Genomic DNA, 23,344 nt, shown 5'->3' on the forward strand with positions numbered 1-23,344 from the left:
GAGCTTGCAGCCCTGCCTCTTTAGCCTCAGAATTAGGGAGGCGAAACCCGCATATTAATTGACAGGACATTTCCAGAGTCTTGTGCTCTACAGTACTGCTCAAGCCACAGGCCTGGACAGTATAAGGGGAAACTGAGGCCAGGAGCAATTTGAGCTGGAATATCTGAACTGGGTGTTGTCCTGGAGCTTAGATGTGCAGTGCCCAAACTTCCAATGCCAGGAGCTGTGGCTTTCTCAAGGTTGCAAGTGAAGTCTGGTTTGTGCAGAGAATAAATCCTGGGGCTATGCATCATCCCCAAACTCATCAATAATTCCCACTGATTTCCAGAAATTTTGAATCCCTGTCAGGACCTATCCCTGCCTGCTCTTCTCCTTTGTCCTCACTGAGTGCAGGACAGAAGGAATTCTGTACCTGTAATCTGTCTCCTGGCAAGCTTTATCACCCCAAACTTCTACCTTGGGCTCAGCATTTGGGGGGTGTGACCCTCACTGACCAGACTGGATCACTGGTGTTACCTTGTGATTTCTTGCGGCCAGTCCCTCTGGGGCCTTCGGCATCTGCTCAGCCTGGGGGAATCCCTGGCACAGGGGAGGCCAAGCCTTTTCCTGGCATCACCTGGGGCCTTTGGAATGTGCAAGAGGCACCAGGCAGCTGTGTTTTTTTCTGGGGGGAGGGTATCTCCTGGGTCTCAGGACTTGGCAGCAGATCTGAGCCCCTCTGGATGGCAGAGCTCACTGGCAGTGGACTCCGGCACTGTGCACGACTGGCATGGCATGTTTTAATGCTGCCCTGTGGAGACAACCTGACGTGATCGGGCAGGTGAGCAGGCTCTACCCCACATCTCCTGTGTGACAAGGGGCAGAAGAAGAAGCTCAGGCATATCCTGAAGAAGGGGAAAGGCAGCTGCAGTCCTGTGGGACAAGAAGGCCCCCTGCCCGAGGGCAGCCTCCCGGCCCCGGCTGGCCCCAGCCCTCACTCCCTCCCTCCTTTCCCAGCTCCTCCTAACCACAAGGACTTTGGTTGATGGAGCTGGCGCCAGCGAGTTCCCTGAAGAGTTCAGAAGTCAAGAACTGAGGCAGGTACTGGGAGGGGGGGAAACCCGACCCCAGCGGGCAGGCAGGGCTGGGTGATGGTGGGGGCAGGCTGGCCGGGCACGGGGCCGGGCACGGGGCCGAGGGGCGACTCTGGGTTGCTGCTGCCACCCGCGGTCTCACAGCCTTCCCCTGTGGGGCTGTGATGGTGGATGTGGTGATAGTGACGGGTCTTGGGGTATCACAGCAGAGTCGTGGCTTGGGCGAGGGTGGCAGGAACCCACAAGCACTGTGTGTCAGTGTGTGCATGTCTGGAGGTGTCTGAACACACGGGAACTGGGGTGTGTTGCTGCCTGTTGTGGGAGTGACTGTGTGTGTGAATACATACAGTTGTGCATGTGTGAATGAGAACGTGTGTTAGAACCTGTGCGTGTGCAGGAGGTTGTAACTGTGAGAGTGTGGGGACGTTTGAGTAAGAGCACAAATGTAGGTGTGTGTGCAAGAGAATGTGTGGGACAGTGAATACCAATGCCTGTGAGCTCATGAGGGTGTTTGTGAGCTTGTGTGCAACACTGGGAGTGTGAGGATGAGGATGGGATGAAACAGCCGGGGACGAGTGAGGAGGTCTACCTGAGTGCACAGACGTGACTTTCCTGTCGAGTGCCAATTGTTTTGTATGGGCGATACCCCGGAGGAGGCTGTCCCGTGGGAGTCCCCACAGTCCCTCGTGGGCACTAAACCACGGGCACGGGGAAGACGTGAAGGGCAGCCTTTGCCCCAGCCGGGGAGGAGGGAGCCTGGACGGCCGGTCCCAGCCCGTAGCGGGAAAGATAAGGCGAGCAGAGCACAAACTACCGGGCAAAACTCTTACGCCGCGGCGGGGAGCGCTGCGTCGCACTGGGCAGCGCCGGTCGGAGGCAGTGGGAGGCCGGATTCAAGGAGACGGCAGCGCCCCGTCCCATCGGCTGCTCTGCCCCCGGCCCGGCTGTGTGGAGCAGGCACCGATGGGCCAGAGCCACAAGTTTCACAGAAATTGCAATAGTGACTTTCATTTTCATGTTCTTTTAAACTTTTAAAATATGTTTTTTTTAAACAAAAACATCCATCTCCCCGCGGGCAGGGGCGGGAGGGGACGGAGGCAGCAGATGGCGGGGCCAGCAGTGGCCGGTGCCCCGTCAGCGGTGTCCGCTGCCCCGTGGGGCGCAGCTGGGGCCTGCCATCATCCCGGGGGAACGAGATCCGCTCCGGTTCTCCGGGGGGAGGTGTGTTTCAGAGCCCCTCGCCTCCTCCCATCACAGCTCTTCCACAGGTCCGGGCACCGGTGGAGTGCCCTTCTCAACGTCCCCGTGTCCCTGCTCTGGGGTCTGGTGGTGGGAGAGTGGCCTCCTCCGCAGCTTTTTGAAAGGTTTTTTGAAAAACCATCGACTTTTGAAATTGAGAACACCCTTCCAGAACAAAGGGGCATGGCGGGTCTGGGACCCCACCAGAAGGGGATCATCCGGCTTCAGCCCTTGCTTGGGATCAGCGGCAGCCCCTGGTGATCGCAACTTAGGCTTGATTCTCCGGCGGGGGCTGGCAGACAAGATCTCCCTTCCCAGCAGTCCACGGCCACAAACTCCAGGACCAAACGTCCCCACTCTGCCTCCCGGTATCAGCCACTATTTCACCCTCCAGTGCCCTGCACTCACCCAGAGCTCACTTTATAAGGCCGAGACGGGCTGTGATTTTTTTTTTTTTTTTTTTTTTTTTTTTTTTTTTTTGTGGTAGGGTGGGGGTGCGAGAGGGGGCTGGGGAAGAAGAAACTCCTCTTGTGTGCTCTTCTCTGCTGTCATTCACTGGGCTGCTCTCAGCATCCAACCAATGGAGAGTGAGGGCCTGCAGCAGTAGGCCCTGGGTAGGGTGATTGATGGGCAAGCGGGGCGGCGGGCGATCGCACTCACAATCCGCCGCGCTCCGCTCCGCGGGGCTCCCGGCTCCCCACCGCCCGCCGCGGCGAGGGGTCCCCGGGGCACCCTTGTGTGTGTGTGTGTGTGTGTGTGTGTGTGTGTGTGTGTGTGTGTGTCCGTGCGTACGTCTGTGTGTCCTGGGTGAGAGGCTTCTGACGTGTCTTGGTACCTGGGGGTGCTGGGTCTCATCGGAGCGGGACCAGCGTGCGTGGCTGCGGTGTGGCGTCTCCGCTCCTGGAAGCTGTTGGGTGTGTTTGCCGGGGTTGTGTCTCCCGTGTCCGTGTCCTGTGCCGCGCTGGGCACGGCTGTCGCGTCCCGGGCTGCGGGGGTGTTTCACTCTTGTACCTGGGCTGCGCATGGCTGTGCTGGTGTGCCTTCGTGCTGAGCGTGTGGCTGCCGTGTCCCGGCCTTGCGTGGCTCTGCTGGCGTTTCTTGGAGTGCTCTGCCACCGTGCTATGGGACTGAGCGCCTAGCCGGCGTGCCCTGGCGGTGTGCGGCCCCGTTGCCGGTTTCGGGACGGTGTGGGGCTGTGCTGCCCTGCCCGGGCCGGAGGTCCGGCCCCGGTGCCCGAGCGGCGGCATGGAGCACCTCGGGGCTCACCACCTGCACCAAGGGCAAGCCGAGCCCATCAGCTTCGGCATCGACCAGATCCTCAACACGTCGGAGCCGGGCAGCTGCATGGTGTCGCACCCGCGGCTGCAGGACTCGGCGGACTACGGGCTGGGCTGCATCGTGGGCAGCGCTTATAACACGGTCACGGGTGGCTACGGGGCGAGCGGCGGCGCGGCCGGCGCCTACACCGGCACCTCCTGCAGCATGGGCGGCCTGCCCGGCTCCTACAACGTGAACATGGCGGTGAGCATGAACGGCAACACCTTGAGCTCGGCCGGCGGGGTGATCCGCGTCCCGGCCCATCGCCCCGTGGCCGGCGGCGTCCACCAGCCCCTCTCCGCCGCCGTGCCGGCAGTGAACGGCATGAACAGCCTCACGGGGCTCACCTTCCCCTGGATGGAGAGCAACAGGCGGTACACAAAAGACAGGTTCACAGGTGAGTTGAGCCACCGGGACCCCCCTTCCCTCTCTGCTCCCGCTGTCCCGCTTCCTTCCCCGCCGCCCGGCCTCGGCGCGGCAACCGGTGCCCACAGGAGCACGCAGAATCCAGCCGGAGATCTCTCCGGCTGGAGAAAACAGCCGGGATGGTTCTGGGAAGCTGGTCCGGGAGGAGGCCAGAAGCAAGACGAGGTGGGAAACGAGGCGTATTCAGCCCCCTCTAAATGAGCTGTGTTTCCTTTTGTTTGTTTGTTTTGATATTTTAGTTGGTTTGATTGTTTGTGCATGTGGGGGTTTTTGTTGTTGTTGTTTTAGTTCCTTTTAATTAATTGATCTAATTATTAGTTTGATGTAGGCTTTTTACGTATTTTTTTTTTCCGCGATACGGGTCGGCAAAGGCGGGCAAGGAGGAAAAGGGATGGTAAACCCCGCGCACGACCTCCCGCGAGCCGCGGGCACGGCTGCCCCGTCCCTGCCGCCCGGGCCAACACGCGGGGAAACTTTCCTTCAAAACCGAGAGTTATTTGGGAAGCACAGCCCGCCGGCGGGAAGGCAGAAAGGCGGCCGCGACCCTGGCCTGCCCGGGAAGGCCGTCCCGTTCCCTTCCTTAACCGAGCTGGCTTTCCCCGGCTGCGGGTTTTGGCTCAAGCCTTTTTCCCCACCAAAAGGGACTTTTTGCAGACCCGAACAGAGCGGGGCTCGGGCTAGAGCCGCTTCCCGGCCTCGCCACCGTTTCCAGGTATAGCTGGGCTCGTCTTTCGGCACTAACAAAGCAAAAACTCGAACAACGAAAAGAAATAAATAAAAAAAGACGCAAACAAACAAACAAAAGGAACGAAATTACAACGGGGAAAAAACGAACGCCTCTCCCCGAGGGCGGAAACCGAGGCCCGATTTTTGAAGGTTCCCGTTTAATTTCGACCCGATGGCGCTGAGCTCGGGCACGGCCGCGGGTGGACGAACGGGCTGTTCCCCTGGCAAGCACCTGACTGGATTTCACTCAGTTTGTTCCTGGCTTAGACACAATGTGACTTTTCACTAATTATTTTTGTGGAGTTGGAAAAAAACCCAACCAAACAAAAACCACCCCAAAACAACACAAACAAAGCCATATATATTTAAAACAAAACAAAACAGAACAAAACAAACAGAACAGAACAAATTGCAACTCCGGTTTCCAGTCCGGGACTTTACTTCCCGTGTACGAGCCGCTGGGGCCGAGGCCGATGGGGTTAGTGCGGCGCCTGAACGAAATTATCCCGAGCCCGCTTGGCACGGATCGCGGAGCCCCGGCCCAGCGCCAGGACCGGCTGCTGCTGCCGACCCCCAGTTCCCCGGCAGGCACTTGGCCGGGCAAGCGGCCACCTTCCCCTCCGCCGGAGCCGAGCGGTGCCCGGCGGTGCCCGCAGCACCCAGGAAAGGCCGCCGGGCCTTCCTGGTACGCGGGGCTGCCGCCGAGTTTTTGCAGCTCGTGCGTGGGTGTCGGCGGGGGAGCCGCGGCTTCGGAGCGGTGGGGGGTGGTCCCCTGCCCAGCGGCCGGGAGCCGGAGCCCCTCTGCTGATGTGTCGCTGCTTGCTTCTTTGCTTCTCTGCTTCTCATCCCCCCTCCTCCCGTGTCCCCCCCAGTGGCCCTCTCACCCTTCACTGTAACACGCCGTATAGGTCACCCCTACCAGAACCGCACGCCCCCCAAGAAGAAGAAGCCGCGCACCTCCTTCACCCGCCTGCAGATTTGCGAGCTGGAGAAGCGCTTCCATCGGCAGAAATACCTGGCCTCGGCCGAGCGCGCTGCCCTGGCCAAGGCCCTCAAGATGACGGACGCCCAGGTGAAGACCTGGTTCCAGAACCGGCGCACCAAGTGGAGGTGAGGGACCGGGGGTCTCGGTGGGCCGGGGTGGGGCGGCCCAGGGGGGACAGACCTGGCTGCCAGCAGCTCTGCCAGGAGCATTGATGGCAGCGCAGAGGCGTGCAAGCCCCGCGTGTGTGTGAATGTGACCGTGTGTGTACACGTGCATGTTGCATGCACAGCGGTGTGTGTGTGTACCTGCATGCGGTGCGTGCACACCTGCGGGCGTGTGTGCAAGCAGGACACGTGTGTGTAACTGCACGGTCAGTGTGAAGGCCACGCGTGCCCGTGTGTACCCACACGCAGTGTGTGTGTGTGTGTGTGCGTGAGTGCAAAACACAGCCCTGCGAGTGCGGTGCGGTGCGGGCCGTGTATTCTATGGTGTGTGCACACCGGACCTGAGTGCAAAAACGTGCGCGGGAATGCCACAGGGACGAACGTGTGTGTGCACACACGCGTGCAGTGGGTGCTGTCAGTGTCACCAGAGGGTGAGGAGGTTTCCGCGCCTCTGTCCGCGGCAGCAGCGCGCGGGAGCCCCCAGCCCGGGGTTGTCGGCCTACCGGGCTCTGCACAGCGCGGAGATTTTCGTTCCCGCGGGCTTCGCGGCGCCTCCTTGCCCAAACGCTTTCTTTTTGTTCTGCTGCCGGGCGTGCCGGTAAAGCCGGAGAGGAAGAGAAGGCTGGGCTCACACGGAGCCTCCAGAGCTCCTTCGCCGTTACCCTGCCCCTCCCAAGCTGCACGTTCCCGGGATGTTCCTGAGAAAAGCACCCCAGTCCTGAGAACATCCCCTGCCCTGGGCTTGGGACAGGCCTTCTGTGGGGGTGGAAAATGATGGGCAAGGTTGTGCTTCCTCAGAGAGCAGAGGAGGTGGGTGCTGAGCTGCTGGGTGCTGAGCACTGGGTGCTGGATGCTGGAGGGCAGGCAGACAGGCAGCTTCTTCAAAATGGGGGGAAAGGGCTTCCCCAGAGTTTTCCCAAGGGTTAATAGGACAGCACTTGCCTGAGTGTGCTGGGGTTGGGCAAGAAATGTGGGTCAAGTTCCTTGAAAACAAGGGGGTGTGTGAATCTCAATCCTAGTGAGTTGTCCCCTAGAGAATCCATGGTAGAGAAATTCCCCAACTGTTAGGAAGTCTCTAGCTGGAGTGATCTCTGTTAGCCAGAAACAGAATCCTGGAGGAGGAACAGTCCTGCTGTGGCCTGCAAAACGGGGTCAGCTGTGTCTTCTAACCAGGTTTCCTAAGGAAGTGAGGCAAATCCATCTGTCAATACTCTTTGCGTCTGTTGGCTAAATTCAGCCTCTTTTGGCAGAGGTGCAGAGGATACAAACCTATTCACGTGTTTTACAAAAAATAGCTGGGTAAAGAGAAACAAAATCCTGCTTCTGCCTAAGGGAAAGGCTGCAGCCAGACCTCAGCTGTAATATTAGACATGGGAGAATTTCTGGACTGAGCCAGGGGGACACAGGCGTGTAAGTTCTACTTGTATGCATCTGTGCCTGCTGGGTGTTGCGATGGAGATGTGGGTGCCCCTGGCTGATAGCACACCCAACTTGCTTCCTCAGGCCCCTGCACTGGGCAGTGGGCTCTGAGTGGTTCCTGGAGCACTGGGGTCTGGAAGGACCCACTGCACGCTCGGCCTGAATGAGTCAGTGGGAAGTATCCAAGAAAAGAGAGTTGCTATGGGCCCTCTGAGCAATTTAACTGCTTGTGCAGATTGTGGGGAAGAGTCTTGCCCCTGCCCCTTGCCTGGTTGTCTCCGCTGGAGCGAGGTGTCTGTGTGATCCCCTCCACAAATGTGGGCTTTTGCTTTAGACACAGTTCTTTCCAGGCAGGTATGAACCTGGAAATCCCATTCTGATGTGAATTCATGACAGGACCAGTTGCTTGCTGCAGGGAGGTACTTGGGAGCAAGGTGCTCACATCCGTGGTGCTCCTGATCACCCTGGACTTGGGGCACTCTCTCTCCTCCTAGACCATCTCCTCATTGTGCAGGGAGTCATTAAATATTCATTGAGGCAGAGACCAAGCTGCTCCCCCGGCTGGTGCAGCTCTGAGCCTGCTCTTCCCAGGATGTCTGATGTGAGATGTTGACACAGTGATTAGAACAGGGACTGAGCCCTGAACTATCTGCTCCCAGGAGGGTACACTGGCCACATGTCTGGAGGCTTGGGTGCCCAGAGGCCCATTGCCAGCATCCAAGCCCCAGCCTGCTCCTCCTTTGGGAGCCAGGGACCCCCTGCCCTGTGCTCTGAGATGTCACTGTGGAGATCAGAGCTGCCACTTCCAATTCCCATGGCCAAAGAGGATAAGACATCTCACATCCCTCTGAGCTGCTAAATTAAAAAGCTGCCATTTCCTGTGTCACTGGTCCACTGAAGCTGCTGAGAGGATGTCAGCTGAACCTGGGGGTGTGAGGGACAGAGAGGATGCTTTGGGCATCACCCTGGGACCAGCACTGTGAGTTGCTCCCAGGTTTTCCCAGCAACATCAACAGAGGTGCCAGGTGAAGTAGAGGTGAGCGCAAGCTGCAGACTTTAGACTGACCTGCCATCCAGGCAAGCAGGAGTGGGATTTCCATTGTGGATGTAAGAGGATTCAGGCTATTTCTACCTATCCCATTCTCTGCTCCAGGCAGCCCAGAGCCAGGGCCCAACCAACACTGGAAAGAACCCCTCCTGACCCCCTAACACCCTCTCCTTGGGGATCACCTCTGCTGCTGTCATACCAGGCACACACATGTCCAAACTGTTCTGAAAACATTGTCATTCACTCTTTCCAGATAGTATATTCTGTGCTTTGATTTTTCTTACTGCTAAAAGATATGTTTCTAGTGTTTAGCTGAAATTTTGCTGCCTGCAATGGGAATGTTTTTGCCTTCATTCAAGCTCTCAACAGCTGGTCACTGCAGCGTGGGAGACAAGATGGTAAACCTGGATGCTGGAAAGGGATGTCCAGGGTCACACTGCCCATCTTCCACCTGTGTGGCACTGCCAATCACTGTCTCACCCCACCCTGCTCCATGCTTCTTCCTCGGGCTTTGCATGCTTGGCTCTTGCTGTCAGACCAGAGCATGTTTTCTGGGGATCACAACTTTTGCAATGCTGTTGTGTGACATTTTGGGTGGTTTATCTCTGCTTTTTTTTTTTCTTTTTTTTTTTTCTTTTTTTTTTTTTTTTCCTATGGGCAGAGAGTAATCCAGAGCTGTGGGCTGCTCCCAGGTCTCTTTGATCAGAGCAATTTTTGCCAAAGACAGTTAAGACAGACAGACCCAGCTCCCAGTTTATGGGATTTACTGGCCATTTGTGTTGGGGGTGCGAGACCACACCATGGCAAGGCACCCTCTTTTCCTACCCCTGCCCTCCCACATCATGAGCACCCAGGCCAACTTAATCTCTCTGGAGATACCCTTCCTTTGCTTCCCAGGCCCCCCTAATGGCTCCCTCTCTCCTAGGAGGCAGACAGCAGAGGAGCGGGAGGCTGAGCGGCAGCAAGCAAACCGCATCCTCATGCAGTTGCAGCAGGAAGCCTTCCAAAAAACCATCAACCAGCCCATCCAAGCCGACCCCATCTGTGTCCACAACTCCTCTCTCTTCGCCCTCCAGAATCTCCAGCCTTGGTCTGATGACTCCACCAAGATCACCAGTGTCACCACTGTCGCCTCTGCTTGTGAATAAGTCTGGCACCCACTGGTGGCACCCACACCTTCTACCGGCGGGGCTGTCCCCTGGGGGACACAAGGCATCCTTGGTGGGACATGTAGCAACTCTGTTTCTCCCCGAGGAGGGCTGAAACCCCCTGATCCTCTGGCCACATACATCCTATGTATCCAGCTGGGGAAACCCTCCACAAGAAATAAAAAGAAGGAAAGCCACCCCAAAAACTCTCCCCAGCCATGGAGTCGCTGGAGCAGCAATGCTGTCTCGCCTCCCCCCAACCCCTTTGTTCTCTTCAAAGTCTCCAGTGTCGACCCTGAACTTGCTGACATGCTGCCAGACAAAAGCCCAGCCCTGACAGACACAGCCGCCGGTGTTCATCCACTGGGGGATAGGAAAACTTCCTTAGGATCTTACTGGCAGCAGTGCAAAGTCTGTGTACACCCTTATATATCCACATATATATATATTTATATATATATATATATATATATATATATATATATATATATATATATATGTTTTGAACTGATGGCTTAAAAGAAAAGGAGGAGGCTCCCTGTGAAGCACATCTCTGCTGTGAGCCTTCTTGGGTTGTCCACACCGGAGACGTTCGGGGATGCAACAAATGGAGGAAACAGCAGCAATTTCTGCTTGTGCCAGATGGGAACCCTTCAGATCTCACCTCGCTGTCTCTCCTCCCCTTTTTCATTAATTTTTTCTTGCGAAGGGGGAACAAGAGAAGGATCTGACAGACTCCTGAGGACGGTAAATATGATATCTCAATTGTATGAAGGGCCCAAACAGTCCCTGGCTGCCACGGACTCTGTGCCCATCAGCGAGTATTTTAATAATGAGAAGACCTGGGTGGCAGCTTGTGGGGGTAATACAGTTTCTTTCCATGGAATATTTCCATATAATTTGCAAAATGTTGTCCAATGTTTTATTTTATCAGTTTCATGTTAGAAGGCAGTTCCCGACAGCAAAAAATCGATTTCACTCTCAGCTGTTTAACTTAGTTGTTCTTTTAATTGTACCAAGAGAATGAAACACAATTAAACAAAGCACTTCTAGCAAATGCCAGGAATATATAGATATATATTTAAACAGTATATATTTTTCAGTTACTTATAATCTAAAACAGCACTGCCAATTTAAGCAGTTAGTACAAACAAGCAAACAGAAAACCTATTTTCAGTGAGATTTTTAAAGGCATTCATTTGTTTGCTTTTTTTGTTGTTGTTTTCTTTTTTTTTAAATTATGCACTTACAAGGTGTTTCATGTGTATTCATTTTATAAAGTGCTTGTGTAATTTATGTGGAAATGAAAAAGAAAATAAAAAAATCTCCAGGGTACTGAATAAATCATTTAAAGCCTTGCTGTTCCCTGTCTATTAGTTCCCCAATAGGAGACAGCATATCACAACTGCTGCTGAAGCCTGTGCTTTTTTTTTTTTTTTTTTAAATGAAAATAGAGTTAGTATTTCCATTTGACTTTGCTCAGGTCCACTTGGCTTTGGAAGCTCCAGATGTAATATGCTGTGTTTTAATCCCTGGTCCTATAAACATTTTCAGGCTTCAGCTCAGCAGTGCATTTAGCACTAGCTTTAATTGGAGTCTTTCTGGGGGTCTTGCTGGGGGTGGCAGAGACTATGCAGGGGCTTAGCCTTAAACTCGTCTGGAATAATTTATTGAATAAGACCTTGGAATGAGGTCTCACCTGGGTTGAGGCAGATCTACAGCTGTTTGTGTCTGAAACTGAATACAGAAAGGGGAATTTGAATATAAAGAAATGTGCAAAAGTACATTTTAGAGACAATTTTTCAGGGATTATTCTGGGTACAGTGTTTTCCATTCATACTCAGCCTTGCTGCAGGACATTGTTCCCAGCTTGGCAAGCCCATCTCAGAGGAAAATCAAACCGGTGGGAAAACTCACATCAGCTTCCTTGGGGGAGACTCCCAGCCCTGTGGCTGGCTTCAGCCTGGTGTTTCCTTCCAGCACTGGGAATTACTGAGTAAAGGATGTTGGAGGATACGACCGAAAAGGGCAGGCAGCCACCAGCAGTGGCCCTGGGGTCCAGGCTGCCCTGTGGGACATCTGCAACTAAACAGCCCAAGCCTTTGATACTTGCTGGGTGACAGTGCTCTGGAAGGTTGAGTCCTCTGGGTGCGGTGTTGTTGGGGAGTTTGTTTAGGGAGCATATGAATGGCCTGCTTCATCCAAAATCTGCTATCGTAGGACTGGGCTGAGGATTTATGGTGCTGCAGGATTTTCCCATTCTGCAGTCCAGTGTGTACGAGAAAACAGAGGAACGTCTTCAACAGTGGAGAGAAAAGAAGCCAGAAAAAGAAAAAAAGGATAAAACACAGGGAAATATGAAACTTGGATACATTTTTGGAAATATCTTTAAAAGATGTTGATTACTGCCAGAAAACTACTAAAATAAAATAATTTGTATCTTTTCCTACGTAAATTTCAGAGAAGTCTTTTGTTTAAATTCTGTTTCACACTACAGTCAGATTTTTCAATTCTGATTAGGCTTATTATTTAACACACACCCAACTTTGTCTACAAAGTTAAACTCCTTCATTGCTGTGTAGAAATCTTTAATGGTTTACAGTTTGTTGCAGTGTATATTTTTGTTTTCAGGGTTTCTGCATAGGAAAAACATCTATCACAAAATAATAATGATAATGATAATAATAATAATAATGATAGGACTCACTGTTGATATCAAAACTGTTTTCTACTTTATTATTATGACACATCAATATTGTAAAATTTAATTCTAAGACAGCCATTTTATAATATCCACTTTATTCAGTTCATAATCCAAAATGTTCCCCAGTGAAGTTGAGCATATGATAATGCACATTTGAGGGAATAAGTTTTTTAGCTATACCTTGTTTTCAAAACCGGTGACTTCCCATCAATCTTTCCTGAAAAAAAAAAAAAAAAAAAAAAAAAAAGACCAAAAGTAAAAAAGGAATCTCAATAGGAAATGAGAGTATATGTTACATTGGAACCAGAAAAACAGTTGCCTGGTCTTTCTTGTCCCTGGAAAAATTGCTTCTGGAGGAGTTTTCTCTTAAAATATTTCTCTTAGATTCATTTTAAAAATTGGTTTAGTGGAGAAGGTGTTTTTGATATCTGCATATGTGCTTCCAGTTATTAACATTATGATTTGTACCTAGACAATAAAAGTTGTCTGAAATATGATGGAATTAAATCAATAAGTAATGACATGAAACAATGACACATAACGTTATGCTTTGTAGACTGACATCACCTCAGCTGTATCCTGGGCCCCTCCATATCACATTGAAGGCTGATTTAATTTTTTGTATTATACTTATTTGGGAGCAGGAATAAAATTGCATTAAGATGCCTTGAAAGTCATTTCCCCATTCCTTCGCTCTCAAAATAAAGCAAATCCCAAACATGAAATGGGAGTCAGGGAGAAATGTTTTTCTACTGTTTGCCTGTATCTAAGAAATACAGACCAAGCTAGGGTGACTTTGGTCTGGAAAGGAAAAGCCTGAAGCTGAAGGCACAGGGCTTCACAGGGGGCTGCATTGTGGCTGTGCTCATCGCTCTCACCCACAACACTGCCAGGGATCGAGAGCTATCATTCATTTGGGCTGGATGTGTTGAGCTTTTGAAGGCAAAATCTGGAGTGGGGGGAAAACACTGTCTTTGCATGAGCAACTGGAGTATTAAACATCTGTGTGGAGCTGGAGGAGACGAAGCCCTATGGGAAGGGCTGTGGTTGTCTGGGTTTGGTCCCAGCTCAGGAAACTATGAGGGCAGGGGGGAACCAGAGGTCTGGGCCCCATTTAGCCAATTAGTTGAGTACATGAGTCATCCAAACAAAGATCAGTTGGTTTATCTCTGCTGAGGGATGGCCCAGGAAAAGGCTGAAGGGTCTTTGCTGGAGCCTTCCACCTTGAACAGAGCCTGCAGTTGTGCTTGGCACGGGCCATTTGATCCCTGCTGTACATGCACACCCCGGTTTCTACATGAGTACCACATGCAGCTTTTCTTGGGCTGCACTTCCCCATCTACAGGGCATTTGTTATATATTTTAAGTTATTTCTGCTGCAGCAGCAGCATCAGTGAGAGTCACCTGTACGTGGCATTCGCTGGAGAAAGACTGGGGCGAGTGTACGTGTCCTCTAATACAGTTTGTGTAATTGATAATGAATGGAGGCACTGACCCCACAAACACCCTTATGCAGGATCATTTTCATTATCTCACCGAGACTGTTGATTGGTGGTTTTGAACGTGCTCCTAATTAACCAACACACTAAAAAAAAAAAGCTTAAAACCAGGGCGGCTGCCTCAGCACGGTGGCAGCAGGAGCCCGTCCCCGCAGAGGCAGCCCCTCCTCGCCTCAAGGCCAGCTCACAGACACTCGGGGCTAGATGGGGTAAAAAACCCAAACCAATTTACTGACAAAACTGAAAATGGCTTTGCTGAAAACTGTTTGGGTTACAGTAAAAAGCCATTCCTCTCTGGGGTTCTGGGACAGCTGGAACTTTTTGAATTAACCTTTTTTTTCCCTTGCCAGAAGCAGACTGACTGAGTGACACTGTTTCTTTGTGCAGCGGTTGGCTTTGACGGCCACTTGTTTAAAAAATGTTTGTGAAATAACATTTGGAAATATCAAATTATCCTGGGTGAAAATTTTCTAATTGAGAAGGCCTTAAATTTGGGGGGAAAAGAGTAGTTTTTTAAACAAATATTAAGGGTAGAAAAAAGCACACAAGGCTATAGTTTATTAGAACAAACTTTTGTTGGAGTCAGACCAGATTATTTTTTTCAAGTTTTTTGTTTGTGCAGCTAACTGTGATTTTGATATTCCTGAAATTATTGTTATTGTCTCTGTTACAGTAGGAAATTTGTTTGATAGGTCAGCACTTATCCAAGACGAAGACAGAGGTTTTCCCCCGTATTCCTTTCCACTAACCAGAAACTCTGTGTTACTGGTAGTTTTAAATTAATTCTATACATTTATTCAAGTCACACCTAAAACTATAAACTGTATTCAGAATACAGTACAAACTGTATTCAAAATACAGTGAAACTGTATTCAAAGAGTTGAGTTTTTTCTGACAGGACCAGAATAATCTTGATTTTTCCAAGTGTAGAAAGTAATTTTTGGCTTCCTTTTGGTTTTGTTTGGGTGGGGGTTTTTTATTTAATTTTTAAAAATTTTTATTTTGTTTTGTTGCAGTTAGCTGTGGTAAGCACATGGCTGGCCTCAGCAGTTTTCAGCTCTGTGGTTTCAGGTCACACACCAGCCTCCAGCCAAACCTCTGTGTGCTGAAGGTGTGCAATCCCCTGTTGCAGAGAGCTGGAATCCCCCGCCCTGCACTTCCCTGGGGCTGGAAGTTCAGTACTCACCCTCAGCTGAACTGTTCTTTGCCTTTCTGCTTTCGAGAAAAAAATAAAATGAGCAGAAATGAGGAGTCCATGCTCTGGTTTTCAAGCAGGAAGGAGCAAAGCTTGAGAAAACTCGTTCTCCTTTTGCCTGTAAAGAATGTGAACCCGCTGGTCTGAGTGCTGCGGTTAACTGTCTGTCTTTCCTAGACTGCAACTGTCTAAAAATAACAAAGCAGTGATTTAAAAATATCAATCAATATGTACTCTTTTTAACTACAGTTAGGAAGCAGTATTAAGATGGGGATGGATGAAAACATGGAGAAAAGTTTTGTTTCCCAGGGTTTTGCCTGCCTCAGCCAGAGGTAATTTTTGGAAAGTCATTATGTTTAGCAATTTTTACCTGCTGTTGGGAGGTTTTAGGCACAGGTCAGGGCTCACCAGATTCCTCCTCTCTAGGTATTTATCTAGAATGTGGCTACTTTGCAATGCCAGCTCTCAGTGGGGGTTAGACTGTGCCTGGGGTATCATGTGTGTTGGACATAAATGCGCTGATAGGCAGGTCCTGACCCCAGATCTCCCCATGTAAGATGGCAAAGGGGAAGAGAGAGGTACAGGTGGGGATGGGGCTTGCTCAGGGTCATGGTGAGGAAGTGATCACAAGTGCAGTGAGTTGTGGCCAGGCCTCTGTGCGATCTCCCTCACCCAGCTGATCTGCCTGTTTTCACAGGAGAGCCTGGGGAAGAAGTGAGGGTGTCCCCTGAGGTCAGGCTGGGGGAGGAGAGGATAAAGGCCAGCCGGTCCTGAGGAGCCATGATGTACCACAGCGGTGCTCCTCTGAGAACTGCAGAGAAAAGGCAGTAAGTCTGCAGGCTGGTGGGGCTTGAGGGTGAGCAGTGAGGGGCACCTTGGGGTCCTGGTCCAGTGGGAGCCTGGCTGGGGCAGAGGAGGGCTGCTCTCAAGCAGGGGCTCTACCCAGCTTGCCTGGCCCTGCACCAGTGGCATGCACTGGAGGGTCTTGCAGGATTTGGAGACGTCACACTATGGTAGGGTGACTGCTGAAATGGCAGTCCTATGGCATCCCGTGGTGACAGTTGTGGAGTGTGGTGGGAGCTGCTGGGCTATGTCCAGGGCACCTCCTTTCTTCCAGGATTAAGTACAGGAAGTTTTATAAGCATTTACAGCACTGTTGGGCTGTGCTCCACTGCCTTTGGAGGGGCACCTGCAACCACAGAGAGATGTGTCCCAGGCAGCCTGCCCACTGACATAGCCACTTGCAGGGGCAAGTGAGGGAGCTGTGGCAGGGACATTTCCCACTCACCCCCATTCACACAGAAACGCTTGAAATGGTCTGGCTTTCACTTTGGGATGGAGTGAAAACAAATGTTGTAACCTTATCAGTTGTTATGACAGGTCTGAAACTTGCCTTTGCTGTGGCTCATACCACCACATCCAGAGGCAAGAGGTGGGATGTAGAGCAGAGTATGCTCTCTGTGGAGCAAGGCACCAGACATCTGTTGGTGTACACACCACTCTTCCCACGCACTCTCCCTCCAGACTTGGTCCTTCAAAGATCTGAGGATCTGAGCATCTCACACACCACAGGCAGAAGCCAGACTTGTTACAGTCTGGTGAGGGAATGCAGATTGTCTGCTGGGACCCCAGGGTGCGCATGTGTGTGTCAGTCCCTGGGGAAACGCACCACAGCCGTGGCAGGGAAGGTGCAGAGACACACCTGTAATATTATCCACAAGAAAGGACTTCCCAAGCGACCTTCTGGCCATGACACTGCCAAAAGAAGTGAGGAGTGAGGAACTGTGTCCTGTTGCTGAACATCTCCCGTGTTTCAGAAGCTGGTTCCTCTCCCTTCCCTCCCAGCAACTGGGATTGCAGGAGGTAACTCCAGCCTCACTCCCCTTCCTGGATGAAACCCCAACTGTTGCTGATGGCTTGGCCCAAACTGGCTCTGATGGGATAAGAGGAGTAGAGACCCCCTCACACAAGAGGTGGGGTGGGTGGGATGGAGTGAGTATTGCTTGGCACTTCTAGAGATGCTGCCCTGCATGGAACTCACCCCATAGCCCTTTTTTCCTTCCTTGTGTCCTGTTCGTCCCTTCAGTCTCGGAAACCTCCCTTAATTTGCCATTATTTTAAGACCCTATGGGTGTTTCCTGGATGGGAGCCAGAGAACCTCAGACGTCTCTGCAGCACACAGGGAGGGATGCTTGGCTGTCTGCTTTTCCCCAAAGGATGGGGTCTAGGGCAGGATAACCCTCACCACAAGTGCTCTGACTGACACAGGGAGCAAAGCTACGGGTGTTTCTCCCAAAATGCATGGCACTGCCCCTTCACAGGTGACCCTGGTGGACGGTGACACACAGAGGTGGCCAGAACAGCAGGACGTGAAACACTGTCCCGGTGACAACCTCTCAGGCCAGGGGTCAGCATCCATGGGGAGTTAAGCAAGCAGGACCGGGTTGGACACCCCGTCCCTCTCGGCCCTGCGCCGTGCGGGGGGAAGCTGCCGGGAGCATCCCTGCCCGCCCCGGGGCGGCCCGGGAGCGATCGGCGGGCACCGAGCTCCATCTAGGGGTCAGGGAGCGCCTGGCGAGCGCTCGGCTCGTCCCCGCCCAAGGCACAGGGTGGGAGCGGCCGCGGGCAGACCCGCCGATGGTTCAGACGGGGAGCGCTGGGTGATCAGCACGAAGGGTAGCCAAGGCCACCCCCGAGCGCGTCCTTGGAGACACAGCGTGCCCCTGAAGGAGACATAGAATAATTTAGGTTGGAAAAGACCTCACCGATCATGGAGTCCAATCTTTAACCTAACAGTGCTAGGTCCACCACTAAACCACGTCCCTGAGCACCACAGCTACATGCTTTTTTTTCTTGAAAAAAAGCCAGCCCTGAGAAATTAAAGGGATGGACTCCCCTCTATTTAGTATTCCCCACTGGGATTAGGAGGCGAGATTTTTCCATAGGATATCCCATGTGCTGATGTTTCATGTGCTGGGTAAATTGCAGGATGTTTGGGTGCACGGGGCAGTGTTGGGGTGGGGGGGAGTGTGTGGGGCAGGGCCACTGTGCGGGGTTGCAGACACACCGAGAGCACAAAGCCGAGGCCCTCGACTCTCTGAGGAGTCTGGCTCCATCCCTCTCCTGGCTGTACATCCCTACCTCCAGGTTCATGGAGTGCAGTGAATACTGAGGACAAGCATCTGGGATTTTTAAGCAGAGGGATGAGCTTTGATCAAAACAGGTGGCTGCAACAGCTCTCTAGGAAAGCCAAGAGGCTGCCTGCATTCATCAAAAGAAACAATATAAACCCATTAAACACCCAAGCAGATAAATAAGGAAGCAATGATTTTTTTTTGTTTGTTTTTTGTTTTTTGTTTTTGTGACAAAAAAAAAAGTCAGTAAAGCTCAAGGAAACCACCTGTATTTTTTTATCACATATTCATATGTTTAATGCTATTAAAATAAGTCTGGGGTGAGCCGCAGGAAATCAAAGCACTTAATGGTGCAGACACAAACGTTCTCTCCTCCCTTCCCAAAGGTGATTTGAACCAGTTTAAGCAAATGTCTTTGTCTCTTAAAATAATTATGTGATTTACAGTTGCTTTTTCCTGGCTTGCATCAAATGACTTTAATGGAGTCTGCTTGTGTGTGTCTGTGTGTGTCAGTTTAACAAGTTACTGCTTTTTAAGGCTGCATTTATAGCCCAGTATTCACCAGAAAAGCAATTCTTTATGAGAAGGGATTATTTGTGTTTCACCATCACTTGGCATTTGTTCCACAGAGCATGCACTAGTGAAATGGTGCCCAGAGGGCTCAGGAAAAAATGACCTAAAAAGATATGTTGAAATTTGGGGTAAACATTTTCTGGATGGTCTACCAACTGTGAACTTTCTCTTCTTTGCCCAGTAGGTTTTGTCCTCTCTAGTCCAGTCTTGGCCACTCTCTTGGCCCTTCTCAAGGTCAGGCTGATGTCTGTCCTCCCTGCCTGTGTTCTCCTCATGGCCCCAAATGGGATTTCCGTGGGGCAGAGGAGAGCTGACAGCAGGCCCTGCCAGACTGGAATGGGGATCTGAAGGTGGGTTTCACACTGGCCAAGGCTTGACTGGCAGATGTCCTGGATGGGTCCTCACAGGTGACCCTTCTGTCTTTGTCCAACAGAGACCTGCCAGTGCTGGGGAGAAAAGGGCTGTTTTGGGGGCTAGGTGAGCGTGCAGGGAGCCAGACTCCATTTCCACCCCCTACCCCAGCCATGGCTGGGCCAGACATTTGAGGTGATGCTGAGTCTGCTTGCTGATGTACAAAACAGAAAAGCTGTGAAGAGTCAGAAACAGCTTGAGTTTGGTAGGAAAGAGGGAAGGTGAATGCACAGCCAGCCTGCTGTAGTGTCTTGTTTCCTGCAGTGAGGAGAAAGCATTAACACTGTGGGACAAAGCCCTGATGAGCCCTGCTTGGCACAGTCGTCAGTTCTGGTGGGGCTGCTGGGGAGCAGAGCACTGAGCCATGCTCCTTGGGGAAGACACTTGTTGAGTGAGCTGCCTCATTTATTTCTTGTCCTGGAGCCACTGGGAATCTCCTAAGCAACTGAACTGTGCCACTGAAGCAGCTAATTTCTCCTCACAGGTGTATTTGGCTGCTACAGGTAAGGGTAAAATGAAGTCTCACATGAATTATCGGTGCAGTTGGAGGACAAAAGGAGACAGTGGCACCTCAGTAGCAGCCAGCCTTATTCCTTGGAGAAAAATACCACCACTACAGACAAGGAGAAGTGCAAGAGAGTGAGCTCAGCAGTTAAAGAGCCAGGCTGTTCATAGCACAAAACAGGCTAAAGAGATGGTCTTCATCAGGGGAGATCAGCCTCTCTGGCTGATACAAGGGAAGAGATGGGCACTACCAAGGGGGGAGTCAGGAGGTTGGGTGAGATGGTGCTGAATGCAAGGTGCCCTTGTCTAGCCATGTCCCACACCAGGCCATGGGATCATGGAGCTGAGCTGGCTGCAAGAGCAGCAGCAGGACAACCTCCTCCACAGGATGCTGGTGCAAAGGCCAGTGGCTCTCTGGTGCTCTGCTGGCTGCTGCAGCTCATGGGAGACCCCTCATGTGTGAAAGAAGTTCAGGGAACATTACCCCTGCAGTAGGATCGAGTGACTCCACCAAAGCAGGCAGCAACATTGCAAGGAAATGTTCAGGGCTGCAATCAAGAAAGTCTGGTTTCTTTATCTACGCTAGGGCACTGGCTTTGGTATGCAGGTCTCATCTTCCAGAATCACATGGCTTGGAGCCAGGCTTTGCTAGGTCTGCCCAGGTGGGGAAGTCATCCAGAAATGGAGGAAGGAATACGAAATGTTCCTGTGACTCATGTGTGTGAGAGATTAATATGTTTTGTGGCCACAACAGATAATTCTAACTATTCATCTGACCTACTGAATCTCCCGGGCACATTTTTGACCCTTAGTTTGTGCTTCAGACTCCTCCTTCTTGACTCATAGCAAATCTCCTAGAGGGATATCAATATTTGGCTGAAGGGGCCCTGTGATGGACAACCTACCCATAAATCCTAGCCCCGTGAGGCTTCTAGAATGTTAGAATTTGCAACTTTAACCCCAAATTGTTTGTGTCAAATCCTGAACTCATTGAGCCTTTTGTGTATTTTCAAGGTTAAAGCAGCTTTCAGTGGAAGTAGTTTTCCTTGCCATGTATCTTAAATCTTTTCTGGAGGAAGAAATCAGATCAATTCTCACATCCTTTGTGGCTGCAATAGCTGTGATTCCAAACATCTGCTGTATGTCCTGATATAAAGCCACAAAGAAGGGTTATTGCCTTTTCTTGACCTTTCATCTATTTACAAAATAAGAGCAAACCACTCCAGCCCCTTGTAAATGGTCTCTCCTGCTCCTGGCCTGTTGCTTGCTCATCCAACGCTCTGACAGGACCATGTCTTTGCCCTTAGGTGGTTATGAGGGACCTGAACATGTAGGTTTCCAGGGGAGGATGAGACTCAGCTCCTTTGCATTAGTCTATTGCTGGGGTTATTCATTGGCACTGGACTAGCAAACTGAATTTTTGGGAACCATGGGTAGTCCAGGTCTGCAACAGTACAGTGATGGACATGTAAGTATAATGGGCCCATTAAGGCATTTGTACTGGAATGGGCACACCCAGACACATCTGCAGACGGGTTGCTGTAGGAAAATGTGTTAGCAGGCTGGGTCCATCCAAACCTTTTCCCTCCCTTGTAATCCCATTCCTCAGGTGGTTGCTCACTTTCCTATTTCACAATTAAAGATTAATTCCTCAGTCTTCCCATCTAGGGACACAGAGCTCAGTCACCCAGGCACTGCCTGTCACCTGCAGCAGGGGAGTGCAGGGCTGAGGGATGGGCCCTTCCCATGGAAGTTCTGACACCAAGGTGCAGATCATTAATTTTGTTGGTTTGAGGTGGGTTTTCTGAACCTGCCAGCCTGGTTTGGAGAACCCACCTGCATGGCCAGCCTGGCATGGACACAAGCACCTGAACACCTTGAAGCATCACAGCAAATGGGACATGGCACGAAACCTGGCCTCAATTTTTTTCTGGAGCTGGGCATTTGACTATTTCCACATCCCATTAGGGAAATTGTTCTGAGGCCCTGATGGTATCTGCCTGAATGGGATAAGTGCACAGATCTGAGCCCCCTTTGCCCATCTCCTGGCCAGAGGAAGGAATGCTCTGGGATGTACAGGTGGGGAAGCAACACTTAGACTGCAGCAATCCCAAATCAGTTAAACAATGTCCCCACTTTACGTGGTGGCCTGCAAGCTGCTTGTCATGAAGGTTTCCCAGGACAGTTCTGCTGCAACTTTCCAGGGAACTGAGTGATGAGGGTCTGGTGGTAACAGCCAAGGTTCTCCTCATGCTCCAACCCTTACCTAAGGAATACCCCAGCAGGGAGGGTCTGACCCTGTCCTTGGAGCACCAGCCTTGTCTCCTGCTCCTTCTTTGCCCTGTTATAACACAACCTTTCAGCAAAGTGGTGAGTTATCTTAATTTTGCAGACAGCAGCACTCAGGGATAAGGTAACTAATTTGGGAAATTATCCTGGCTGTCAATTCCCTGAGTGATTGGTGGGAGAGGCTTTGAAGCCTCACGCATGCTCCCTGCCATTCACTTGGACTCGAATTACCCTTTTATTTTACTTCCTCCTTGTTCTCATTGCCACACCACTCAAAGTAAAATTATTCGCCTACAACCACAAACGCAGGGATATATCACCGGGAGTGCTGTAGGGCTGTCGCCATATATAATTCTCTGAGCTCAATATTTATAGAGCTACACACGGCACAAATCATACCCAGAAAGCCCATCGAGCTGGAGAGCTAGGTATAAACTCCAGAAATATCGCAAGCCATCGCTCACAGGAGACTGCCCAGCAGACCCGCTGGCTGTACATCAAGCTGTAATGCCATCTGAGTCCTCGCTTGGTGCTCGAGTGGATCAGAGGTCACTTCCAAGCTTTTCTTCCATAAATCCTGGGTGCTGGCTCTCAGCAAGGTTAGGGGCTGGGAGAACCCTGCTCTGAGTGCTCCCTCCTTCTGCTTGCTGCTGCTGACACTGAGCTGCCCCAGCACTCTCTGTGGGCATTTACCTTTGGGGTCTTCTCCTCCCTTCTGCCCCTCTGCTATAAAAACCAGAGATGAGAGGGGGGAGGGGTGTGCTGGATCATACAGCTCCACTGTACAAGCTACAGGAGCTGACAGCTCCTCTGAAATGTCCTTTTGCTGGGCTTTGGGAGAGTCTGAGACTCTCTTCTTCTCACCCCTCAGGGTCACATTCTCCCTCTTGCCTCAGTCCTGTGCAGGGCTGTGAATTTTCTCCAAATGCCCAGTTGGTTACAGGCACGCAGCAGCCTGCCTGCCCCCACAGCAAAGCCACGGTCATCAGCCCTAGGATAGTTCAGGTCCCTCTGTCACAGCCTTCTCTCCTCTTTTCCTCCTTTTCAAAGCTTCTCCCTGTCTTGGGTGGAGCTGATGCCTCATTGAGGGTGAGGGAGCGGTTCCTAACCAGGGCAGGCCCCAATGCAGTTCCAGGCTTTTGCGTTGCATTTAAAGCCAATCCAGTGAGTGCTCTGCAGATGCAGACTAATCCTTCCCCAGCTCGTCCTACACTGGCAGCTTCCACCCTCATGTGCTGGTGATCCAAAGGGTACCACCACTGGTGGAGAAAATACATATAAGACCAATGCAATGAGCAGGTGAAGCTTCTCTGAAGCAGGGCAGCAGTGGCGTGGTGCTTTCTGGACAAAGAAATGCCGGGGTTTTGCCTGAGAAATCACCAGCCAGACCATTAATTTTATTTCTAAGCTGCATATGATGGACTTGAGCTAACCAGTCTCTGATTTTTCCCTCTCCCCCAGCAGTGTGGCAGACAGACTCTGATATTTAA

General features: G+C 51.4%; 1 protein-coding gene across 1 annotated transcript; it reads left to right on the plus strand.

The window, feature by feature from the left end:
- Positions 1 to 3,510: 3,510 nt before the first annotated feature.
- Positions 3,511 to 9,935, plus strand: TLX1 (T cell leukemia homeobox 1). Its single transcript, XM_066190576.1, has 3 exons — positions 3,511 to 4,026; positions 5,690 to 5,891; positions 9,323 to 9,935. The coding sequence occupies exons 1-3, from the start codon at positions 3,558 to 3,560 to the stop codon at positions 9,543 to 9,545; spliced, it is 894 nt and encodes a 297-aa protein (XP_066046673.1). The 5' UTR covers positions 3,511 to 3,557; the 3' UTR covers positions 9,546 to 9,935.
- The last annotated feature ends 13,409 nt before the right edge of the window (positions 9,936 to 23,344 follow it).

This window comes from Chamaea fasciata, unplaced genomic scaffold (genome assembly GCF_029207755.1).
Source record: "Chamaea fasciata isolate MVZ Bird 193981 ecotype frontalis unplaced genomic scaffold, bChaFas1.0.hap1 SCAF_9, whole genome shotgun sequence".
Taxonomy (NCBI): Eukaryota; Metazoa; Chordata; class Aves; order Passeriformes; family Sylviidae; genus Chamaea; species Chamaea fasciata.

Excerpts from the sequence above, each read along its gene's own strand:
- TLX1 (XM_066190576.1), top strand. The coding sequence starts at position 3,558 with ATGGAGCACCTCGGGGCTCACCACCTGCACCAAGGGCAAGCCGAGCCC. Across the intron at positions 4,027-5,689 it reads CACAAAAGACAGGTTCACAG|GTCACCCCTACCAGAACCGC; the intron begins GTGAGTTGAGCC and ends CACGCCGTATAG. Across the intron at positions 5,892-9,322 it reads AACCGGCGCACCAAGTGGAG|GAGGCAGACAGCAGAGGAGC; the intron begins GTGAGGGACCGG and ends CCTCTCTCCTAG.